At 37.3% G+C, this 26,246-nt stretch overlaps 4 protein-coding genes across 4 annotated transcripts; 2 read left to right on the forward strand and 2 right to left on the reverse strand.

The window, feature by feature from the left end:
* Positions 1 to 13,320: 13,320 nt before the first annotated feature.
* On the forward strand, positions 13,321 to 16,368 carry LOC101304633. The gene is made up of 2 exons (XM_004290193.1): positions 13,321 to 14,439; positions 15,959 to 16,368. Exons 1-2 carry the CDS (start codon positions 13,642 to 13,644, stop codon positions 16,088 to 16,090), a joined length of 930 nt encoding a protein of 309 aa, XP_004290241.1. The 5' UTR covers positions 13,321 to 13,641; the 3' UTR covers positions 16,091 to 16,368.
* Positions 16,369 to 16,610: 242 nt separating this feature from the next.
* On the reverse strand, positions 16,611 to 17,671 carry LOC101315206 (heavy metal-associated isoprenylated plant protein 26-like). Its single transcript, XM_004292344.1, has 4 exons — positions 17,578 to 17,671; positions 17,301 to 17,479; positions 17,102 to 17,195; positions 16,611 to 16,945 (listed from the first exon to the last, which is right to left on the reverse strand). Exons 1-4 carry the CDS (start codon positions 17,669 to 17,671, stop codon positions 16,611 to 16,613), a joined length of 702 nt encoding a protein of 233 aa, XP_004292392.1.
* Positions 17,672 to 21,544: 3,873 nt separating this feature from the next.
* LOC101304926 (molybdopterin synthase sulfur carrier subunit-like) lies at positions 21,545 to 23,452 on the reverse strand. Its single transcript, XM_004290194.1, has 2 exons — positions 23,402 to 23,452; positions 21,545 to 22,008 (listed from the first exon to the last, which is right to left on the reverse strand). Exon 2 carries the CDS (start codon positions 21,960 to 21,962, stop codon positions 21,645 to 21,647), a length of 318 nt encoding a protein of 105 aa, XP_004290242.1. The 5' UTR covers positions 21,963 to 22,008; positions 23,402 to 23,452; the 3' UTR covers positions 21,545 to 21,644.
* A 184-nt stretch (positions 23,453 to 23,636) lies between these two features.
* On the forward strand, positions 23,637 to 26,228 carry LOC101290727 (protein FAR1-RELATED SEQUENCE 7-like). Its single transcript, XM_004292345.1, has 3 exons — positions 23,637 to 23,780; positions 24,099 to 25,852; positions 25,996 to 26,228. Exons 2-3 carry the CDS (start codon positions 24,121 to 24,123, stop codon positions 26,001 to 26,003), a joined length of 1,740 nt encoding a protein of 579 aa, XP_004292393.1. The 5' UTR covers positions 23,637 to 23,780; positions 24,099 to 24,120; the 3' UTR covers positions 26,004 to 26,228.
* The last annotated feature ends 18 nt before the right edge of the window (positions 26,229 to 26,246 follow it).

Genomic DNA, 26,246 nt, shown 5'->3' on the forward strand with positions numbered 1-26,246 from the left:
GAGAGAGAGAGAGATCATGCCTAAACCCTACATTGTGAGAACATCCCAAAATACTATTAAGAGTCTCTAAATAACCTATGCATTCTAACAAACATCATTTAACAAGGAGTGGGTAATTGGCTACCCTATTTGCTTTATATCTTTGACGACACACTAGAAAGACAATGTTCATATAAAGCCATATATTGTTATTTTTATCAGCATCCCCACTAAGTTGTCACTGGATAATATCTCGCTGTTTCATTAGAGCAGACATGACACGCTGAGTGCCAACATTTGACGAAGCAAGAAACTCATTGTTTCATTAGAACAGACATGACACACTGAGTGCACATACCATGATATAACCCATGTCTCCAAGTAACAAAGTTCTCATGAATTATTAAAAATAAAAAGTAAACTACAGTTACAAAACTAAAACACACACGACCCCGATTTGACCTAACTTCAAAACCCATACCCAATACCATGTAAAATGTGGGAAATCCTCACTGGCCCAATACAATTCATGTCCTGTCTCTAGCGTCGCACAACCACCCACATCACGCCTTCCCTTGTCGAGCCCTGACCACCGTTGAAGCCACATCTTTTGCCAAATTTGAGATGATAACACCCAATTACCAAATACCAGATATGGTAGGATTTCTCTACCACTGATCAACTTAGATTGAATCGATCTACCCCCTTCTGTAAACCCAGAATAGATCGATCTCATATCCCAACTTCCCTTCGCCGCGCAACCAACTTCTCTATCGAATCTTAGCGTTGCGACACAACGAATATTTCATGTTTCTCCCTTCCACTTTTGTCCTCCACCGTCGGCTATGGACACTCTTTTGGCCATATGAACTTTTGTTCCCCATTCTTCGTACGAGTTTTAGACGCAAAGCCTCACCAACCACTAGTAGAGACACTAAGAGAGGTGCTCACAGTTGTCTAGTTCGACGACAATGTCACTAGGACGTGTCGCCGAAAGGTGAAGAGAACTTGGGAAAGTTATTAGGGGACGCGGCTATGGTTTTTTTTCTCCAACTTGAGTATTTGTACATTGTTGACTATTTGCTTTTGCTTGCCGATTTTCATTTGATTTTGTTTCACTCGGAAGATGATGGTCATGGTATTAGTTTTACAAGTTAGAAAATAGGGAACAAAACTGAGAAGTGGCTTGAATGTGTATAGTTTGGTACAAGGACGAAGATTATGGATTAAAATGTGTGTATTGATTAAGTAAAATAAAGGGGACAAAAGAGGAATTTGAGGACAAAATATGGACAAAAGTTTTAAGAGGTGTGTGTCAAGTATATATGAGTAGTATGTGGTTGGTTAAAGTGTTTAACTAATAACTTTAAGGTCATGAGTTCAAACCTCAATAGACATATATATGTAGGGTGTGTGAGTTATTAATAAAAAAATTATTTTAAAAAAATATGTGGTTGTTGCAAGGACAGTTTGAATCGATAAAGGAAAATAATGATAGAGGCACAACTTAGCATGTTCACACATAAAGCAATATATAGATAGTTTTTATTCACACAAACCAAATTTCTCAACACACCCTCATTTTTTCCGTATTGCTTTCTTTGATATTGGTCCCCTCAAAGCCCTAGGACCTAATGGCCTCCATGCTATTTTCTTTCAAAAGAATTGGGATTTGGTAGGACCTTCCTTGTTTGAGGTAGTGTATGATTTTTTCTAGAATGGCTCTGATCTTTCCCAAATTAATCACTCCTTTATTGCTCTAATTCCCAAGACTGATTCACCTGAGATGGTGCATCATTTCAGGCCTATTAGCCTTTGTAACGTTGTTTATAAAATTATTACCAAAATTATCATACAAAGGCTCCGACCATTATTACCTCAGTGTATCTCGTCTAATCAAGGGGTCTTTGCCCCTGGAAGGTCTATTTTTGATAATATTCTTATTGCTCATGAACTCTTTTCTAATTTCTCTAAAACTAAGAGCATATTTAGAAATGCTAGCCATTTTTAAGTTAAATTTTAGTCAAATAGCTAAAATGTCATTTTGGCTAGCCACTTTAGAAATGTTGTTGTATTAATGCTCTCTATTTTAGCTAGCATTACATCAACATTATTCTTCAAATAGAAATTAAATAGTTTAAATATATTTATATATCACATAAAATATCTTACAAGAAATGTAATAAATTATAGCTAGCCTCATTTGAGTTATCTCACTAGCTGTATTTAGCTAGCGAGATAGCTAAAAGTTATAATATCTTAAGTTTGGCTAGTCTGCTGGAGCTCCTAAAACATCCAAAAAAGCTAAACACGCTCTCTAAAATAGCTAAAAAATAGAGAGTCTGTTAAAGTTTCTCTAAAGCTAAAACGGGTGCTATGGCAATCAAGCTTGATTTGGAAAAAGTTTATGACTATTTAAATTGGGATTATATTCGACATTGTCTTTCTTCTTTTGGTTTCCATCCTATCTAGATTCAAAGAATTATGATGTGTGTACAAAGTGTTTCTTTCTCCATTCTCTTAAACGAAAAAAGGGACGGCTTTTTTCGTCCTTCTTGAGGAATTCGTCAAGGAGATCCTTTGTCTCTGTACCTGTTTATTATTTGTATGAACCGTTAATTCGATACCTCAATAATCTGACTATTAATGCTAAATCTTAAGTTGGTCTTCTGTCTTCTCCTAAAGGTTTTCAGATTCCTAACCTTATTTTTGCGGATGATTGTCTTATTTTTGGAAAAGCTACTACCACGGCTGCTCGCCATATTAAACGTATTTTGGATAATTTCTCTCTTCATTCCGGCCAACAAATAAATTATCATAAATCTATTTGTTATTTCTCTAATAATCTTCACAGTTCTACTAAGCTTATTTTGACCAATATTTTGGGCATACCTCATAAATCTACCATTGGTAGGTAGCTTGGTATTCATAATATTGTTTTTTGGAAAGATCCTGTTAATGCTAATGAGTTACTTTTGCGAATGCAAAATACTTTGTCTGGTTGGAAAGCTAATACTCTCTCCTGTGATGGGAAGCTTACTCCTAAAAGCAAATTTGTCTGGTCTTCCTAACCATGTCCTGTCTTGTTTTAAGTGTCCTAAAAAATTTATACTAAGCTTGATAATGAATGTCGTAAATTCTTTTGGGGATCTTCTTCTCATGTGGTTGCTTGGGACAAAGTTTGTACTCCAAAATCTAAAGGAGGGCTTGGTGTCCGACCAATTGGACATTTTAATCAAGCTACCCTTGCTAAATTAGCATGGAAAATTTTGACGGATCATTCTAATTGGTGGGTACGTATTATCCACCAAAAATACTTATCAAGAGATTCATTGTTTACAGTCTGCAAGAAGCCATCTAATTCTCTAGCTTGGAAAGGGATTCTTGATAGTCGACATTTACTTTCTCAAAGGCTCCGGTGGATTGTTAGGGACGAGTCCTCCATTAAATTTTGGACTTCTAATTGGGTTTTTCCTTTTCCGTTACTTAATCTAATCCCTAAGAATCAACAGTCCCTTCTTAATCTTGATCTTACTGTAGCAAATGTTTTAACTAATGGTCATTGGAACTTGTCTTCAGTTAGCTCCTTTCCAGATGCTGACACTATTGCTTCTATTACATCAATCCCTTTTCCTCTTTTTCATACTCCGGATGAAGCTGTTTGGTCCTACTGGCCATGGAAAATTTACTATCAAATCGGCTTCTGACCTTCTTCAAGCTAATACTCTTCCGTATCCCCGGCAAAAACTTCTTAATTACATGTGGAAACTTAATCTCCCTCCTAAAGTTAAACTTTTTGCTTGGTTGCTAATTTCTAATCGTCTTAAGACTCGTGATCGACTACATCGTTTCAATCCTACTATTCTTTTACAATGTCTCTTCTGTGCTCATCAATCGAAATCAGTTGATCATTTATTTATGGACTGTTCTGTGACTTCTGCTGCTTGGTCCCTTTCGGGTTTTCCGCTCCTAGCTATTCCCAATATTTCTTCTCATCCTCCTAATTTTTTACATTGGCTAGAAACGTTCCTTGATCATCCACATAGAAATGTTTGGCTTTCAATTTTTTTTTTATACTTTATGGTGTACCCGTAACGGGGTTATTTTCCGTAACCAGTCTTTTTCCCTGCTCAAATTGTTTCTGGGGTGGCAAAACAACTCTCCCTTTATCAACAAAATAATCTTGATAGATCTCACCTTCATGCTCACCCTCCTTCTCCCCATATTAAATGGCATCCTCCCCCTCCAAATAGTCTTAAAGCCAATTTTGATGGTTCGGTGCTTCCTCTTTCCCGCGCTGCTGTTGGTTTTGTAGTTCATAATTTTGATGGCCTCCCAATTCTTGCTACAAGCCAAAATCTTGGTCGGATGGACATTCTTCTTGCAGAGGCTGTTGCTCTTCGTGCTGGCCTACAGTTGCTTGCTACCTACACTAATCAACCAATTATTGTGAAAGAAGACTCTAAGCTTCTCCGGGATGCGCTCAATGTTCGTTGTCAGATTCCATGGCGCCTTGAAGTGTTAGTTCAAGATATCCGAGCTTTATCATCCCATTTTCAGTCTATTTCCTTTAAACATGTTTGGAGAGAAGCAAATTTTTTAGCTGATAGTCTAGCTAAATTAGGACACTCTTGTACTAGTCCTCAGCTATGGATTTCTTCTCTTCCTCTTTCCTCGGCTCCCGCCTTCCAGCTTGATCTTTATGGGGGCGGGTGTGCGCGAGGGTTTTCTTTGTAATTTGTTTCTTATCCATCAAAAAAAAAAAAACACACCCTCATTTTTTAGACATTTTTTCAATGCGGTTTTACCCTTTTATTGAAGACGAACAAAAAGAAAACTAAAGAAACAAAAAAAATTACAAAAACAAAAACTTTCACCTAACTGGAGATGAGACAACAAAGATCCCACATTCATTAACAAAACAAGTAATTTATCCATCCACTTAAAAAATTTCTCATCCTCAATATTTTTTTTATGGATTTGATTGGTCAAAGTAATAAATTTGAATGCTAAGCTTTCGAATTTCTGTACATATTTACGACTCTAAAAAATATGTAGTATGCAAGCTTATTAGTGATATAAAATTTGCATACTGTTTTCGATTGATTTGAAAATCTCGGAGGTTATTCAAACGAGAAAATTAAAAAAAATTGGTAGTATTGATCATAGTAATATTTTCATACTACCATGCCTCCTATGTACTTACATGATATTCCCGACATGGAGTTAAAATAGGGATATAAGCTAGTGGGGGCATTCTCTCGTTTTTCTCCTCGAAAGAAGGAAGTAGGGTTTGGAAAAAAAGGTGAACTGCTTCGCTTTTCCAGCGCCCCCCCTATGGTGCCAACGTTAGGCCTTCAGCCTCATCGGTGTAAGTTGGGTGCGACCAGACGGGCTGCCTTGGTTCTCTAGTGGTGGTGAGTTTCAATGGTCAATTTCATGAAGGAGGACATAAACCTTTGCTTCCTTCGATGTAAGAGGGTCTCTGCATCTCAGGCAATAGATCTGGCCTCGGGGAAGAGATGGATCCTTAAAGTTTTAAAGCGGTATCTTGCGCCAAGGTTGAGAATAGCGGTGTCTATGCGATTTCACATATCACCTCTGGATCAAGCCGATGGCTTTGCGGTGAGGTAGAGTGGCGGTCAGAATGGATTATATTAGGGATCCGATGGCGGAGGTAAAACAAGTTATGTGGCGGCATGTCATACCCCAATTTTCGAAAGATAAATTTCAAAATTTTGGCATGATATATCCTAAAATATTAAAATCCCAAAACTTGTTTCAACAAAAATCAAGGAAAATAAACTCAATGCGTAATGTAAATTTACACACAACACCAAATTGAGTTAAATTACAATTCCTTGTTTACATAACTTGAGAACAAGAAAAAGAAACTCTCACATGAGTTTAATAAATCATAACCCAGTGTATATAAAAAGAATATACAATGAACAACTAAAACTCAACAAAAAAAACCCTGTCACTAAGCCTCCACCTCAACCCTGCTGATCCTCACCTGCAGGTCTAACCCCTACACTAAGAAATGGTGCACCGGGTTGTAAACAACAAACCCGGTAAGTTAAAAAGCTCGTATGAGTAAACTCAAAAACAACACAACATTTAATCACATCCAATATTCACAAGAGAGATTGGATCAATAATTAAAAACCACACATCTAACACATTACCCAAGAAATGTACCCATGAGTCCCAGATATTTAATAAAATACCCCTCATGACCTACAACAACACTATGTGTACCAATAGGTCCCAGATACTATACAGTATCTCCCATGACCTACACTAACAGATGGACTAGAGCTCTATTCCTAACTGCAACCAATCACCCGGCCAAAGGCTTGGAACCCGGTTTGACTGTCTAATATCAAACACAAAAATGATAAATAGCATCTTAACCGCAACCAATCACCCAAAAAGGGCTTGGAACCCGGTTTGGGTATTTATCCAACAATCATAATAAATTTCACAACCTTATCCTCAACAACACAATATCACAATTATTATTCTCAACAACATAATATATATCACATCATTATTCTCAACATCACAATATAAAGAAGACTTGTTTTTATCTTACCTATGAGCCGTTGGCGATCAAGCTCATATATTTTTTTTAAACAATTAAAAGCATAATATTAAAACCAACATCATCATCATTATCATTATCATTAGGTTCAAATGTGAACCTTGGTGAGATTTACTCACCTAGATATCCCGCTGCGTTTCCGCAAAACACAAGAGCAAGCCAACTCACAATTTCACAAATCACCTAAAATAACACACATATTAACCTTAATAACAAACACAACAAGGATCAAAGTACTCTTAACTTAAAGGTTGCCTCCAAGAAGGGAAATCCTTCCTCCAAGACCTCCCAAGGTCATTGAACACTCAACAACAACCAAACTACCTTCAAGATCAAACTTTCTAAGTTTTCGATCTAATGAACACAATTAAACTTAAGTCCTAGCATGCCAACCTTGCTTAAAATCTAGCCATACTACTACTCAACAAGCTCACAACAGCAAGGACTAGCTAACCATAGGAAACTAAGGGCGCCACTCAGCCGTACGCGCCGCCACAGGCAGCGGCGAGTGGGCCCCACGCGCCTCCTTAAACTTCTGAATTTGAGAAAACTCCCAACAGCAAAGTTGAAGCTTGAAGCAAGGGGAACAACTTTCATACCTGAGACTTCGACCAAAAATGGCCGGAACCGGCCGGAAACCGCCCCGAACAGTGACCAGAAAATCAATGACAAAATCTGCAAAACCGGCCTCAAAACCTTAAAAACTTGCTTCAATCTATGCCTAAACACTACCAGGGGAAGGAGAGGATCAAGACTCACCTAAGGATGTACCTCGTTGCCGCCGTATACGGCAGCTCCGACCGTGGCACAGCAGCCCCTTTTCCGGCTACTAAGCTCCGGTTCCGGCGTGCTACACCGAGCAGCAGCTGCCCAGCCTTGGAGAGGACGCTTGTGGAAGCCGAACGGGACCGGTGGCGGTCCAAACGGTGGCCGGACGGCGGAGCTAGCTCCGGCAAAAATTTGGTCCTTGGGGGAGCTCGAGAGAGGAAGAGAGGGAAGGAAAAGAAGAGAGAAAAAAAGAGTGAGGTGAGTGAGGAGAGAGAGAGAGAGTGCTGTTTTAAGTGTTAGGGTTTCCAAAAATAACCCACACACATTTTCCTACTTAAACACTTTCCACACTCGGAACCTAACTTCCTTTTACCACAACTTTCTCTCCCAACTTCCGATTTAAGCATGCCACGTGTCTACGAACTCGTATCGACAACCTCTACAACTTTTATGAAGGAAGTTTTCGAAGATAACTTACGAAAAATAAAGTCAACTTTTGGCCTATTAAAAGTCAAGGCAACTTTAAATAAAATCCCGAAACTTCAACTTCGCATAAACCCAAGAATTTTCATGAATAATCCTTCATTAAATAAGAGAATAATACAAGGAAAATGATATGAAAATCTAGGGTATTACACGGCACTGGTGGTGAAACGTAGGTGATGGTGTAGTTGCTCTTTTGGGATGAGTTGAGCAGGTTTGGGTTCTCCAAGTTGCTGGTTGGGCAGGCTTAGTCATAGGTTGTCACTTTGGGCCAATTTTTGCCTCCTTTTAATTTCCTTGTATTCTTTTTGGTTTCTTAAAGGTTTTGGTTAGGTTTAATAAGTCACTCCTCCATCGAGCGAGGTTTGAGTGTCTTGTTCTAGTTGGTGTGCTACTTTGGTGGCGTTAATTTTTAGGATTATTGGCTTTAATTTCAGTGTTGTCTGGTTGTCAACATGAAGGTGGATTGACTTTACACATGATTTGGTGGAATTTAGACATGGTGTTGAAGAAGGGGAATTAGCTCGTTTTGGTGTTTGTAGAGAGGTTGTATCGTTACTCGCATGACTAGTAGCTCTTCTTGAGTATGGAACTGAGTTAGGGATTGAGTCGATTTAGCTTATGGATGTTGTTATGGCGACTGGCCCGTAACTGTGAATCTTCATGTGGATGTGTCATGGTGTAGTAACCACAACTACTCACTCTTATGTTATTTTTTTTTAACTATTAATAATTTTATGGAGTTGAAATAATATCATATAGACGACAATACTTTATGGGTGAACGTACAGACTCGTCCAACCAATCGATGCATATATACATACATTTTTGACATCTTATTTCCATATGTAAAAATATAATATTTTCTCTCTAGCAATATAGAGAGGGGTTACAATGCGAACCATTAAATTGAGGATTAGTTGAGGTTTTTTTTCATTAATAGTTTATTACATCCACCTTTGGATCATATTTCGTCATCTCACATTTTCAATTTGTAGGTCTATATAAATAGATCACTTTTACAAATTTTCAGCTAAATTGGTGATCGTTGAGTAATTGAACTAGATAAAATCAATGGACGATCCAAATCTGTCAAACATGAACTATTCAAGTTTATAATTGGTTAATCACATTTATGAATGCTTTAACGATTTTTAATTTGAATGACAATTTATAAAGATGATACACACACACACATAATTATCTAAATTTAGACGGTCGAGATATGAATATGCGAACGAAAAGAGGTTGAAACGAAGAAGTGCTCAACTAGTCCTCAACTTGATGATATTAGTGTTGGGTTTGGTGTCTATCCCTCCATGGTAGAGATATTATGCATGACATGAATGCATAGAGTTATTGGTTTGTACATTCATGGTGATAAGTTATGCATGGAATTGATGCATAGTTAAGTAGATACATTAAGAACGGAGCGGATTCAGTGCACCACGGTGCATTTGAACCACGCACAAATGTTAACAGAACTAATGACGACGTTAGTTGGTTGTTGGTATCGAGGTACAGTAAAAGCCAGGTTTACCATGAGCTTGTGGGAGTCACTATGATCGAACCAAACTGTTGCTCTCTCGCCTCCTATCCACTATTCAGTATCCACTGTCCAATTCCTCCATCGCCAACCCAGAAGCTTTTCGACCCGACGTCAGAAGTCCTACTGCTGCTAATCGAATAAACAAGTTCTGGGTTTAGTGTTTTCGGATCTGGTAATAAGCTCTACCCCAAAGATCTGGTATCAATTCCCTCATAATCAATGTTTGCTTAGTGGAAGCACAAGGAAAAAGCGATGGAGCGGCTTTTTTTGCAGAAGGAAAGTTCAGATGCGGCCTGAGAGCAAGGAAGAAGATGAAGCTCTTAATGACTTGGCGCGGTTTCCTTCATCTCCCTCATTGACTTTTCTTTCTTTTTGTTTAAGTCCTATGTACAGTGGGCCCTGCCCTGTGTAAGTGCGTATTGCACTATTGCTGCATTGCTAGAGCCTAGAACTCTAGAAGTACCAATGATAGTTGAAGAAAACATCTTAATTTTTTTTCTAGAAGAAGAAACCCCTTGAATAATTAGAAACATATTGTTTATGTGGATTTATTTCATTGTTTCAACTTAAATATTTGTCATATATTATTGTAAGCATAATGTATTATTATTATTATTATTATTATTATTATTATTATTATTATTTCATATTCACATGAAAAAGGTATCCTCAAGGTCTTTATGCATTTATCTCTTATATGACAGTAATAAGACGACTTCACTTTTAATTTCGCTTTCACATTTGAAAACTTAATTAAATCACTCAAATATCACGAATACAATTTGTACTAATGTTAAAATGTTAAATGATATGACATCGTCATGTACGGACCAAATGGATGCAAATATTAAATTTTACAACATAATATAAAGTAAATATCATTGTAATAGGCATGATCATATATAGAGTGAAATTGGTTAAGTATATTGTTACTTTGTTCAATGCGACCATTGATACATGTTTATTTGCATATTCTCCCTATTTACTAGTCCCCTTCTAGAGCGAGACACCGCTTTCAAATTAAAGTGCGGTGTTTCTCATTTCGCTCAATTTTAGGTCATATTTCCACATCTCCACCGTTCAGTGTCTAAAACATAGTGTGTAGATCATTCCTGCAAAGTTTTATCCAATTTAGAGATCATTTGAGCTTCTGTAATTATGATTTACACGAACTATTCCGTTTGGACAGATTTTGTTCAATTGATTCATTTAATCTAATTCAGTACCCAAATGATCTCCAATTTAGATGAAATTTTGCAAGAATGATCTACACACTATGTTCTAGACACTGAACAGTGAAGATGTGAAAATGTGATAAAAAAGTGAGCGAAATGAGGAGTGTACCACACTTTAATTTCAAAGCGGTTTCCCGCTCTGGAATTAGATGAAATTTTGCATGAATGATCTACACACTATGTTCTAGACACTGAACAGTGGAGATGTGAAAATGTGATCTAAAAGTGAGCAAAATGAGCTATTTACTCATAATGAACTATTTACTCAAAATTAATCTACTCATAATGAACTATTTACTCAAAATTAATCTACTCATAATGAGCTATTTACTAAAAATTAATCTACTCACTATTTACTCAAAATTAATCTACTCCAAGGCATGTCCGTGGAGAGTCGGCATGACCAGGCATGTCCGTGTTGTTGCAGAATTAATCTACTCATAATGAACTATTTACTCAAAGGTGAATATGTCGATATGTGACCGAAAACTTGAAATAAAAGACTGTTAGTTTCGTATTATGAAGCTAACCGGTTAGCTCTAAAGCGTTTCTCGTAACTAACATAAGTTTTTAAAGAAAAAAGGCAAGGTTTATGTTCATTTTTTTAAAGATCTTTTTTCTATTTACGGCAGTTATATGTTTCAATGTTTAGATTTTTTTCAGAATTATATTGAGGCTTGAACCCATAAAGGAAATTATGTATAATAAGTTTCTAAAATTATAAATGTCAATAGAAAATAAGAAACTTTAACTTCAACTTTTTGTAATATTGTAATTATTGTAGTTTGCAATAAGAAGGTGTTAACGAAGTTCATTAAGGAAATAAATTAAATATAAATTAGATCATTGTTCCTAGTTTGAACCAGGCACCCAATAAACAGTCTTTGCGCTTATGGACTTTCCATCGTTCGTCCGCATATCCAAGCAAGGTAAATTTGATCAATTGAATATTAGTATTTATGAGTTTTACTGTGTTGACCATTATTCATTTTCTTAATACTCTTAACAGTGTTAATATCGGTGTTAGTGCCATGTAAAAGTTAGATTTAATGAACGGCTGAGATTAAATTTTGACACTTGGTTCACTTGTATCTTGGTGTATACAAGAACTTTCGCATTAAGAATTAATATATGATTAAATTCACGAGTTACCTCTTAGTCTTCCTAGGGAGTTACATAGAGATAAGGTTGGTTCATGAATGGACATTGATGGAGCAAGTCTAGAGACTTCTATCAATTGCTATAAAAAGGTGAAGCTTGTGTTAAAGCAAGCAAGGAGAGTAAAAGAACAACTCTAAGGGTCTTCATGTATAGAAGATATGGAGAGTTGTGTTCAAGAGTGCGAATAACTCTTGGATAAAGTAATCTTCTAGGTTGAGAAAGGGTGTACAAAGGGTATCATTCTGGATACAAGGGCTTAAGTTGAGTATAAACTTGAGTGGTGTAAGAGCATCTCCAACAGCTTTCCCAAAATTTCTCTAAAATGGAGAAGCAAAAGCTAAATTCTCCAAAAAAATTATGATCAAAATCCAGCAGCTTCTCCATTTTGGAGATTTCGGCATTTAATACAACAATAAAATATAATATATCATCATGAGTTATAACAAAAAAAACATTATATATTTCATTGTAACAATAAACTACCCAATCAAATATTTTATTGTTGTTTTAAATTTGTTGGAGTACGTGAAGAATTTAATTTTGGGGGAAGGAAGGCTTTGCTGCAAATTTGGGGAATGAAGACTTCTTTTTCTTCTTCATCCCCATTTTGGGGAATGAGATGGGGAAGCTGTTGGACCTAAAAAGAGCTCTATATTCCCCAAAATTGAGAAGTTTAAGAAAATGGGGAAGCTGTTGAAGATGCTCTAATCTTGTACTTGTGTAATTCTCTCATTAGTGAATGTGATACTCTCCGAGGACGTAAGCAAAGATATTGACTGAACCTCGTTAAATCTTGGATTCTTCTTGGTTTGTTTATTTCTTTTTTCCATCTAATTTCTAGCACTTGTGCGGCGGTGATCAATTTCCTAACATCTGTACAAACTTGTCGATCAAACGATTTGACTAAAGTCGTCCAAGTGAGTGAACTCGGATATTTGTATCAGGGTCCCAAAAGGAAAAAAATTCACCTCATATTAGTTCTCGTGGGGTTTGGACTTCCACCATTTCTCGCCTACCGATTCCCAACAACTCAACCCACCCACATTAAACGTCCTATAAATCTAGAATCGACATAAAGCACAGAGAGAACGATTCATTAATGAGATGTATGATTGAAAATTTTTATTTACATCGATTAGGAAACGCGTGACTGCCTGTGGCTGATCACTGCAGCAGAACTTACCCCAAATAGCAATCACCTTTCTGATAATTGGTCTGTTTCAGAAGCGTCACCAACCTTCCATGTGATTCTATCGAAACCTCCATTACTAGTAGCATATCTGCCTCTTCAAGTTGCCGCCCACCTTGTTTACCTCATTCCAAGTCCAATTCTTCCCGTCACGAAAAGGATATCTCATAGAATACACATACCCCACTCCTCACCTCACTCTACCCCCAATTACGTGTCCTAGTTTCATTGGTCATACCCCAAAAAATTAAGCAAAATCCAACCTTGCCCTTGCTGATGTTATCTCCATTCTAGTCCTCATCCTTTAGATGCTCAACACTGGCCTCTGCAGCAGCAGCAGCAGCAGAAGAAGAAGAGGAGAGTTAATTCATTTCATCAAATAGTACACAAAATCCAGTGGGTTTTGTTTTTGTTTTTGTTTTTTGGAAGAAGAATAAGATAGTAGATAGTCCAGAGTGGGTTTTCCTTTCTTTAGAGCAAGCAACTACCTCTCTCTGTTTTTGTGGCTCACCTATAAAAACGGTCTCTTTCTCTCTCTCTTTAAATTTGGGTCTTTTTTTTTCGGCCACACATACAAAACAGAGGAGAAAGGAAAGCTCATTTCTTTGGGTCTCTTTAAGGTAGGGTTAGGGTTAGGGATTTAGGGTTTTCTGATTTGGTACTTTTTAAAATGGAAGGAGGAGAAATTGGGGAGTTGCAGGACTGGGAGGTCCTCCACAGCGCCGGGGAGGACGTGGTGGAAAGCCATGGAAGCTTCTCGGCGATTGAGGCTGACGCCGAGGGGATGATCAGGTCTGATTATTTCTCGTTGGAGAATCAGGGGAGGTATGGCTATGCTAAGAGTGAAGCGGGTTCTGTTGAGTCGGATAATCCGAGCTGGATTGACCCGGTTTCGGTGACTACTTACAAGGAATCGGGTGGGTTCTGGTCCGATTCGGCTAGTGATCGGTCCGATGACCGAAAAAGTCATGATTTTGAGGCGAGGAGCGAGTTGGGTTCCGCCGGAAATGAGCAAAGCCCTGTGCTTTCGGAGCCTGTGGATGAGAATTTGGGGAAAGGCAAAGTGGGTGTCCAAGGAATTGGGGAAGTTGGGAGCTTTGATAAGGATTTGGATAAGTTCTGGTCTGATTCCGGCGGTGAAAGCTCGGTTTCTGTGAAATTTGACAAGGAGGGTGGTTCAAGTGAGTCCAACAAGGAATCAGGGGAGGAAGAATCAGCTGAGACTCAAAGTGGTGCAGTGGAAGAAGTGAAAACGGTGGCGAAACCGGGTGGTGAGGGTGAGAAGAGGATGGTCTTGTGGTGGAAGGTTCCATTGGAGGTGTTGAAGTATTGTGTTTTCAAGGTGAGTCCTGTTTGGTCTTTCTCTGTGGCCGCAGCGGTAATGGGTTTAGTTATCTTGGGAAGGAGATTGTATAGGATGAAGCGAAGGAGCCAGAGCTTCCAGCTCAAAGTTGCTCTGGATGACAAGGTCAGTTATTGCAATTTATTATTAGCTAATGTGTCTATAGTTGTTCTACCTAAATGTTATTGGATGGATGGATGGATGGCTACAATATCTCTGCACAATATGTAGCATATACTTATGTTTTGCATTTGTTCATTTTGTGGTGTTTTTTACTTGGATGAAAATGTCTCAAGTTGCCGTATGCCAGTTTCTTTGCAACATGTGTAAATAGTTCAATCACAATCCTGAGTTTGTACAGTCAATTGTTTTCATCTCTGTTTTCTTAAGTTTTTGAAGTTTTTTTAAATCAACTTGTATCAAGTTCTTGTCATTCCTAGCTCATTATTCGGCACTCGGCAGGGTATGTTTCTTTATGTTCCTAGTAATTTTGGTAGGATGTTTTGGTATTTGGTAAATATTCACTTAAAGGAACGTTGCCAATTTGTTGCAACTCAGGTGGTTTTGTTAGTTTAGGCTTCTCTTTGTCGATTGTAAATGGCACTACTCTTATTCCCATGGCTAGTATAATCTATTTTTCATCTTCAAGTAAAATGATAAAGTGCACATTGATTCATTTATAAAATCCAATATTTTCATGGCTTCTTTTCGATATTTGTGTTGTTTTTACATATCCTAGTGCAAAGAAATGCTTCATTCCGTCTTATTCAGCTTCTTCCATTGATTTGTGGTTTGTTTGTTGTATTCTAGCACTACTACGATATTTTGGTCTTGCATTCTATTTAGTTTCTAGTATTTGCTTGTCTATGCTATTTTATTTTACAATAGAAATAGAATAGTTAAACCTTACGATAGAGGTGAAAGGTGAACAAGTACAAAGTTACCCAAGCTTTAACATTTACAAACAATTGAAGGAACACAAATATCAAGAAATGGCAGCCACCCACTTTATTGACCGAAACAACTACGGATTATCTTTATGTTCAAATGACTGAATCCCACAAAGAGTCGAATTCTTTTCCACAAGGGCTCCAGACTATTTTCCAAACCATCCAAATATTGCCATCACAGTGCAAATCCCCGTGACTTCTATTCTCTTACTTCATATTCTCTACGAATGCACATTGATTGGCCAATGAACAAAGACAGAGCGAACCAGTTCAGCATGATAGAAATTTAGGTTTATTTTACATAGCACAAAAAAGAAGGAAATACTGTTGTTTTGCAACAGAATACACCAATGTGGTTATTTTTCTACTTGTTCACAAACTTTTCAGTATGTTGGATCCAAGAGATGTTTGTCATATCTTGTATAGTCTATACCTTTAGCAGAAAGTGCATACTCAGTTTCTGCATAGCTTTTTCCCAGAGTTCCTTTGTTAAATCCATGTTGTTTTTTCAGCAATATTCACAAGTTCTCTAATTATATTTGTCAATCTTAAAGATCAAATAAACTCCTTTTGGGTGATTAAAAGCAGGCCATCTTATTTAGTAAAGTCTCTACTGGAGTTTTTCCTCTTTTTGGCCTTGAAATGGTAGATTTGAGTTGTTGAATTTGTAGTTTCTTACTGATATTGTTTTGCAGAAGGTATCTCAATTCATGAGTCGCGCTGTGCGTCTCAATGAAGCATTTTCAGTTGTGAGGCGGGTTCCCATTTTACGACCTTCACTGCCGGCTGCTGGGGTCAATCCATGGCCAGTGATGAGTTTGAGATAGAAAATTCTTCTTGTGAAATATATAGAAAAAGAAAGGATTATGTCCATGACATGTGCTAAAAGACTAAGTTCTTATGCTTCGCTTTGTATTAAACCAAACGTGGCTGCTTTGTGTTTGAACTTTAAGTTAAGAACCTGCATCAGTTTGTGTAAAATACAGACAAGTTTCAACTAGGTACAAATTTTCAATTTCTTGTTTATCCTGTTGCCTTGTATCTATGCTCTCTATCTTAATCTGAATGGGTGATGTACTTCTCATACTTGCACCTTTCACATGCCAAATTGCAATGGAAGAGTTTGATATGATTCTATCTTAGAATGAATGATATGTTTTGAACTTGCAGTTTTTCTTAGAAGCTATTGAGGTACTGTATCATTTCTGCTTGCTAATATCAAAATGTAGTTTCGTTTAAACAAAGTATGTACCAAATTTGGAGGTGGAGACAGAATCTCCCCTTTTAATGTTAAGCAGTGGTAGTGCAAGAGTTCTGCACTCGTCGAAAGTACAAGCTTGAAAATAGTTACATCATAGAACATGCCAAAGGATTTTCGTCACTAAACATTTGGCAGGGGTAAATATGATCTACTGAATATTGAGGAGGATACTGGAATCTAATTTCCACTTCTGGGCAGATCTTGTTTGTGATATTACATGTACTGTTATCCTCGCTCTTTTCTTTGTCTTTGTCCTTGTCCTTGTCCTTGCCCTTGCCTCGTCCTATCTCCTCTTCTTGCCTGACAAATTCAGCATGTTTTCCTAATTGTTTCTTGATGTGTTCTATGAGCTTTGGTGGATCAACTATTCCCCTCACAGTCACCATTGAAGTCCCCATGTTTGCTTCCGCATTTAGAACACCTTACAATGTCCCAACACTTTCAGTTAACTGAAGAGGTCAGAAATTACAGTTCGGATTGTGAAACTACATCAATCAATCACGTAGTCCTGAGGTATGTCCTATCGCACTACAGATCTAAGTGAATTGTAGAGAGAGAGAACAAAGATAGGTTAAACCTTTCAATCCTTCCAAGCAGTTCTTAATATCAGTTTCACAACCTTGACAATGCATCAACATTTTGAGCACGACAACTTTCACCTGAGGCAGAGCCTAAAATTCACAGTAGCAAGATGAAGACAACACATGACATGAGAGAAAGGGATACAATACAGAACTAGGAGGTAAAGTAGTCAATGTTTAGTTGTTATCACATACCACTTGTTTCTTTTCTGGCTCCTTTCTCTCTTTGTTTTCTGGTTTTAGTTTGGGAGATATAAGTTCGGCATTTCTGCTATACTTCTTTTGAACTCTCTCCAGAACCTTCAATGGATCAGCCCTTTTCCCTTTTACTACCACTCTATTGTTTGGATAATCAACCTCAACCTCCTCAATGCCTGATAAATCAGTTAAATGAAAAGAACTAGAGTTATATATGCATGGTTCACATAATCACATTACAGAGTTGGTCGTGTGTAAGAATTCTTATTCTTACCTTCAAAATATCTCAAGCAACTGGAAACTTTACTTTTGCATCCTTCACAATGCATCAAAACTTTCAACACAATTTCTTGATTCTTCTCTGCCATGTTTTGGGGGGTAGATATGAATATAGGGCATATATATGCGTGTAAAGCTGTATATGTATGTTGTAAACAGTTTCCAAGCAAATGACTTTTGTGGTTACAATCTTGCAAATAAATATATTGATTACATGACTACTGGCTTACCCATTTCACCCAAATAGAGAGAATCAAATTAGGCATATAAATGAATTGGAGTAAAGGCTATAATCTAATTCAGAGACCACATTAAAATATCATAATGGTGGTGCTCTTAATCTTGTACAGAAATAGGCTTTATGAAAGGTCTAGAAAACATTAGTGCTAGAACATGAAAGGATTGTTAACTGCATTCCTTTTAAAGAGTCAACAAACAGGTTAATATCATCTCACTAATTGATGGACATTTAGCAAGTCCACGATCATATAAAGTCGTGTTAAATGTGTGTATACTGGCCACATATGAAGAAAAATGTATTTAGCAATATCCTGCAAATTAAGTTTTCTGCCTTCTCTTTAAAAGCTGAATTAATTTCAGTAAGAGCAATACTATCATCTAATCTGGATTAGCTTATATAGATGGAGCTGAAAATGTAGCTACAAACGGCAGCTTTGAAATACAAAAAAGATAGTGAACAGATGATAACATCTTCGTGATAACTATTATAAGATGTGGAAAAACCTGGCCTCCCCAGAAAAATAATATAGCAAGGCAAAGAAAATCACAACTTGTTTCATAAGTGGCAAGTGCTTATTACTTGCTTCAATTGTATAGTAAAACCGTAAGCCAATGCCAATAACAGTTAAAAATATTGAAAGTTGAAACTGACATGGTGTTATAGCTTTAGTTCACTAATTAATCCGACCAAACCTAATAGTATCATCACTATTCTATAGAGTTGAGAGACGTGGCAATGAACATATGTCTTTGATTCGTTTGTAGTGATTTCATATTGTTCATTATGTCTTTGATAATTGTTAAATCTAATTACGTATGTGTGAGAGTATTGGATTTGTACCAGGGGTGGAGGGTACACTAGAGCCTGAAGGTGTCCTCGCACCCCCACAATTTTGTCTTATACAACTAGTGACATGTAATCTCTTTGATTAAGGGGATAGGAAGAGAAGTCTCTGTATATGTTGGCACCCCTTCGCCTTCATTTTCTCTGCTCCAAATTCCTATATTCAAGTACAAGAAATAACGAATTTGATGGAAACTTCAACCTTATTACCATGCACTTTTCCGTTTTTTGAGGCTTTATGGCTTGCTGGCCAATATCAATATTAGATTTTATAATAAAATTAAGTTTGATTTTTCACACTGATACTATAATTATGTATATAAATTATACACAAATAAATGTGAAATGATGCCTTTTGATTTTTGGGTATTGTCTTGTTAACGTTAAGTTTCAAAGGTTAATTTTGGTTTCATCTTTTGCTCCTATATATCGTCTTGGTCATCGTTGCTATAAGTTTCTAGCTTCTCCCATGATTTGTACATCCACGTTTTTTTAGTCTTTTGCAACTTAGGATTGCTAATTAATTTTGTGGTATTTTCTTTTACATGAGGTGTTTTTATAAAAAAGGTTATCATTTTCGGAGTAGTTGTCAGAGTTGTTTGTAAGATTTTTCTCATCAATGAAGAGATTTTTTAAAAGTCCTTTGTTGTTTTCTGATGTTTGTTGCCGCTTATCTTACTGATTTTGCATGCAAGTATAATGACTTTTTATAATTATTATTGTGAGGGGTAATAGAGATGTTAAATATGAACTTATAGCATAAGGATTGTAGTTTCGGTTGTGTTTATCGAAAGCTTTTTGTTTTGTTTTTTTGGGGATGTATGAGTGATTTGGATTTTAATTTTTTTTTTTTTTTTTTGTGAAAAAAGTTGACAATTTTGTTTATCTAATATCCATTATGGGAAGATGAAAAGATGTTGCCCTCCCACATCGCGTATACAAAGACATTGCAAAAGACATCTTACACAATGCAACATTTTGCTTGAAGAACAACATGATCAATATATGCATGTGCGATATCTCTTATTTGCTGATTTTACTACGGATTTGATAACGTGTGTTACTTAACAAGAGTTGATTGACACAATTGTGCGACTACCTTAGGGTTTTCTTTTATGTAATAGTCAAGAAAGATCAGAGACCACATCATATCAAAAGCGATGTGTATTCAAGGCTGGTAAGTTTTCCTATTGTAAGACGTGTGTTCAAAATATTTATACAAGTTTTTTCTTTACACCTTTTTAATTAATTATGTTTATAATTGTAAGATGTGTAAGAAGGACATCACCCTGCATCACTTCTTGTGTTCCTTATGCATTATGCAAAGACATCTGTGATTTGTGGTAGTGCATAAATCTTACCTTAATGAACTATGTCTTGAATTATACCCCTTTTAATCAGATTACACATTATCACACACATGATATCGATACATAAACTAGGCGCGGGGTAGCACTATTTATGGCCTCACAACTACTCTCAATTAGTTGAATTTATCCAAGAGTACATGTGACAATACCCTACAGGAGATTGCCAGCCTCAAAAATCATTCAAGGTAAACACTTTTCTTTAATCTCACATTAATATAACACTATAATCTTAGGAATGTGCGGGAGGATCTATATTGGATATCTCCCTAAAATGTTCTATGTAAATGAGTCCCGCAATATGGACTTTTTCTACAACATTGAACTTTCTTCATAAGATCTTCAATCATAGAAGTTGGGTTTCTTCCCTAAGTGACTCCGGGTTTAAAACATTCTCCTCGACAATTAGAATATAATATAGTCTTCTCTTTAAAACTATAGGAATGAATTACTTTAGTTATTATTTGTGCCATGTCACTTTGATGCTCACGATCTACACTTTGATAATTAATTTCTCATAGGAGCATATGTTACTCCAAATGAGAGTAAAAGTACACAATCTCTCATAGGAGCATTATAGTAATGAAGATAGATAAAAATGTTCAACCCCCACATAACCAAGATATATAATGATTTTTTTTTTTTTTTCATACAATAGTAGTAAGGGATATTTACCCCCACATTACTATGATATTGAATGCTCTCCTCTTCACAGATGCTCAAAAACTCATTATAAATAAAATATGAGTGTACTTGTGCTCTCATAACCATTGTTTGGAATTAAACAGTGTATTTTTGTACCTCTTTTGCATGTAAAATGTCATTGTTGGGGGCGAAAACAAACCGCTATAAAGGAGTCTCTTTTGCACCATTTGTTGTCGAGATTGAAAAGGTTGAACTCCTTCTCGAATGCAAGGCTATAAGGGCTTTCTCTATGTGCTACATTTACTATGAAATTGTATTATCATCATCACCTGCAGGTTTCATATGGGGAACAATAGCACGGCTACTTCTATTAGTTCTATATCATGCTAGTCTCATGCATATCAAATGTGTACGAGGCTCACCAACTGGAAATACTAAAGGCATTCAAATATATATTAATGGCAAAGTCGGTCAGATCACTTAAGAAAATACTTAAGATTATTATGCCATTTCACTTTTCTCACATACATAAAAAGGCACAATACTCAACAATATTTCAATCTAAAACAGAATTCAGGAAAGATCATGATCTTTCCAACGTCACCATGCAAACCAAACAAATTCATGCGATGAGTAAATAAGGTCTGATCGATTAACAGCCAAACACTTGATGCACCAAGATTATATAGTGGCTGTTTACAACAGGATGTACCAGGGTAACTTTCCCTAGACTATATAGTGGCTGTCGTAAGATGTATGCCAAGTCAAATGATTTGAAGATAGCACAATGATTCTGCACAACTACTGCAGCAAGTGCATTTTATTCTCCGTGTTGCTAAACTTAAAGAAACAACAGTCGATTATCTATTTGGTATTCCTTTTTATTCATTGTTTTGTACAAACAAGTACAAGATCATACAATGTCCTAATAACCTTAAATTGTGTGCCTCGTTACATCAGATGCATTTAGCCACCACTGATTGGAGGTATGATGGCCAACTCATCTTTGTCTTGCACAACTGCCGACTCAGTTGTGTACTCTTCATTAAGAGCAAGCACCATGCACCCCCTGATCTCTTCCAAGCTAGGGAAAATGGAAATGAGCTTATTTAAACAATCATTGGCTGTACTACCAGATGATACCTCCAGTGGCATCTCAGTGAAGCCAGTAAGGTCCCGAGCCCTGGCAAAAAACAACACCTTCATCTTAACAGACGAATCCTGAATCCTCTTAGTTTTAGGGTCCATAGTTACGGAATTAATTTCTTCTTGCTTGAAATCCATTGCAGAACACCCTGCCTCATGAATTAATTGTTTTGAAACATGTACCCTGCATAACAACATCTTCAGTTATAATTTATAAGATATGGAAAAACCTCCCTAAAAAGATAAGTAAAGAAAATCACAACTTTTTTTCCTAAGTGGCAAGTGCTTATTACTTGCTTCAATATAAATTAAACCATGAGCCGATGCCAATAACATTTTTGACACTTTTTAGATTTGACCCAACAAAGTTCAGCATTTGGAGGTTAAATCCAATAAAAAGGGTAAGCCTCTGGAACTCAATTCATCGACAAGATAACAATTTTCTTAAGTCTGGACCAAGCAAATCATTCTTGGCATTTGAAAGCCTATATCTTCCAGTGAATGGAGCTTGTTAATCCAGAATGCATAGTTAAAAATGCATTCAAAACCATGATGAACTAATTATATGCGATTGAACCCATATTCAAAAAAATTATCATATGCAATTACAACTGATAATGGTTGACAAGGCTTAATACATCAAAACACATGTTTCATGCATATGTATTAAACATCAATAGAAACAAATCTGGAATTTTCCTACAACTGAAAACTCAATAGCAAGTTACCAACCTAGTTGAATAACCTCAGGGTTTTCTATTAGATAATATTCCAAACTAATCCACAAAGCTATGCAAGAATTTCCAACAAGCATCTACAATTCCTACATCACAAAGTTCATCTTTCACTTCCAGTTTCAACAGAAAGGAGGTGCTATCCCTTTGCCTTTTTGAGAGTCTTATTCTAGCAATTTTCAAGCATTATACAGACCCCAACTCAGATCATGATCTTGAGGGAACTAATGTCCAACTTGTCTAACCTCCCTATTCTTATTCTTCACTGAGGCTGGTATATATATTACAAAATGCAGGCCTCTATCTCGGCTTAAGTGGGTAAAGAACCAGCCTTTGTCCTTGTCATTTTCATTTGATCAAACCCAAAGAGAAAACAACCAATTAATTACAACGGAAAGCAAAGCAAAAGAAACAAGCTTTCACTCGGTTGATCTATTATCCTAATACTCTTAACACATTATTACACACAATTCTAGACTTCAACTCATACTCTAAACTGTACTCTCACACCAAGTAGCAACATAAACCGAAACTCATCTAAAAACATTACCATAACAGAGTTTGGAAATCCAAAAACTAAAGCAAGACTTCAAATTTTCTTTATCAACCTCATAAATTTGCTACTGACAAATTCCCATGAATCAATAAGTCCTTGAATATGATTAAGTATTCCAAAATAGTCAACTACCCTACAAGTCAAATGTAACCAACAACTCCTTTGAACTATGAAAATCAACAAACCCCAGAGAGAAAGAATCACAGCAGCATCCAAGAAAACTTAGAGGACTTATCCGTAATTAAGACAATACACGTAACATTTTTAGGAAAAGATAGAAGCTTTACCGTCGCCAATCCTTGAGAAGCTTCAGAGATTTCGGAAGAGAGTCTCCGGAGCTGAGCGCTTGGTAGATTGGATTCTCTATTTAAGAAAGAGCAGAAAAATTCTCAAGTGCACCGTTGTTCCCGTGTGCGTTACTGCACCGGATTTTTGCACTGGTGTATCAATCCTTTACGTCGTCAAAATAACGCCGTTGGATTATAGCAACGGTTAGGATCGGAGGAGCACTATATATTTCGGCACGCTTGAGTCTACTGAAATTCCAAAACACAGAGAAGCTCTGTCCCAGTCTTTCATGGAGATCGAGCTCGCTACTCGTTGATAGAGAGACAGTTGGATTTTCCTCATTGGGCGTTTAGGCGGTTATGTAAGCACCACTGATCGGTGAGTCTCCATTTCCATTGATAGGTACTGAGATTTGGGGGTTTAGGGTTCTACATTGATTTGGGTAGAAATTTGATAAGATTATAATTTCCAATCACCATGTTGTAGAAAGTGATGAGCTTTGGGTCTTGACTATGCTTTGAATTTATAATTTCGTTGTTGATGTTTGGTATATATTTGGGATCTAGACATAAGCTGTGAACCTCTTGCAGTTACAATTCTCAAGTATATAGTCTGATTATGATGAACAGTGTTGTTATTGTAGAGTGGTTTGTGATAACTTTATTTATTTATCTTTGATTATGTTGATATTGTCAGGATGTTATAGGTTGTTGTAGGCATGAGTAACAATGAGAGTTTCGTTGATGTTGAGTCGGGTGAAGAAGACTATTGCAACATGGAGGAGACAGAAGACTTTGAAACCACCAGAGAAACGTATGGAGCAGATGGCCCTTTTGAGTACAATGGGAAAAGTTTTCGTGAGCTGACACTCAAGGACTTTGATGGGACTTATTTCGATACTGTTGAGGATGCTGAAAAGTTCTATGAAATTTATTCTGCTGCACTTGGGTTCCGGATAAGGAGATTTAGGTGTGAGAAGGACCTGTCTGGCACTATCCGAAGAAGAGGGTGGGTGTGTTCCAAAGAAGGTGAAAAGAGACCAGCTAGAAAGAAAGAAGTACGGGCGGCTTCGTGCAAAACTCGTCCACCCAGGTCCAGCATGAGAGAGAAATGTATGGCTGCATTTGGTGTCAAGTATTCCGAGGAACTTGCTGCTTATTACGTGAAATATTTTACTACTCAGCACAGCCACGAGTTATTACCAGAGTCTAACAAGGCGAAATCGCTAATTTCTCATTGTGTTGGCAAGAAATTGGATTTGGCACAGGCAATTGCAATGCCCAAAGCCAATGACACAATCCAAACCTCTGCTGCAAATGATAATCACCCATCAGGTGGAAATGACTGTGGGGGTTCAACTACAGAATTGGATTTGGCGCACGCAGTTGGATTACGCAAAGACAGAGAGTCGATCCAAACATCTGATGCATATGCATATCACCCATCAGGTGGAAATGAGTTTGTGGATTTAACTACAGTATCGGATTTGGAGCAGGGAGTTGCAAGGCGCAAAGGTTCCGTTAACTCTGCTGCTGCATCTCAGCATATGGTTGAACCAGCAGGTGGACTTGCTTTTGGGAGTACTAATAGATCGGATCTGGGGCAGACAGTGCCAATGCACCAAGACTCAATCACAAACTCTTCTGCATATGAGTATATAGTTCATCCAGCAGGTGGATATGAGTTTGTCGATTTAATGAGGAGGGAGTTGTATAATAAGGTGGACGTAGAACACCGAGAAGCTTTGTTGAATGGTGACGCACAAGCGGCAATTGCCTTTATGAATGCAAGGGCTGCAGAAGATCCCGATTTCTTTTGTAAATTCTGCGTGGATGAACGAGGCAGGCTTGGAAATTTGTTTTGGAGAGACTCATGTTCATCGCTGGACTACGCTAGGTTTGGGGATGTATTGATCTTCGATTGCACATTCAAGACAAACATTTACCAGAGGCCGCTTGCTGTGTTTGTTGGTGTAAATAACCATCGGGGTACTGTATTATTTGGATCTGCAATACTGGTTGATGATACCATTGATACCTACAAGTGGGTTTTGCGAACATTTTTGGGTGCGATGAAGGACAAAAAACCAAGATCGGTTTTGACTGACGGGGATGACAAAATTCAAAACGCCGTTGCTGAACTTTTTCCTAAGGCCCGACAACGTCTATGTTCATGGAACATTGAGAAGAACTTGGCTACTATCATTAAGGATCCGGACGTGGAGAAAGCTTTCAGTCAATTTTTATACAATGCTATACCACCAGATGAGTGGGAACTGGGCTGGAAGTCTATGGTAGAGACCTATGGGCTTCAAGACAATTCATGGATTAATATGATGTACCACAGGCGCAAGAGATGGGCAGAAGCATTTTTTAAGGGTCATTTTTTTGGTGGAATGAGTAGCATGCAACGTTGCCAGGGGATCCATAGGAATCTGGAGAATGCAGTCGGTAAGTATGACAGGTTTTGTGAATATATTCCCCGAATGGACAAGACCCTGAGGAAAATGAGAAATATTGTTTGTGTTGATGACTTTAAATGCGAGAACTCAAAGCCAGACATTATTACTCACATGCGATCTTTGGAGCAGCAGATAGCTGACATCTTCACTCATGACATCTACCTGCTGATAATGCACCAGATAGATTGGGAGAGAAAGTACATAATCACCAAGTCTGAGCCATATGCAGGACGGGACGGTAAAGTGTTTCACCTGACCCAATATGACTTGCCGCACAGGCATTGGACTGTTAACTACCACCATAATATAAGCAAAGTGTGGTTCTTGTGTTCATGCAAACTATTTCAGTCGGACGGAATCCCTTGTGCTCATATATTTTCTGT

The sequence above is a fragment of the Fragaria vesca genome, linkage group LG2 (genome assembly GCF_000184155.1).
Source record: "Fragaria vesca subsp. vesca linkage group LG2, FraVesHawaii_1.0, whole genome shotgun sequence".
NCBI lineage: Eukaryota > Viridiplantae > Streptophyta > Magnoliopsida > Rosales > Rosaceae > Fragaria > Fragaria vesca.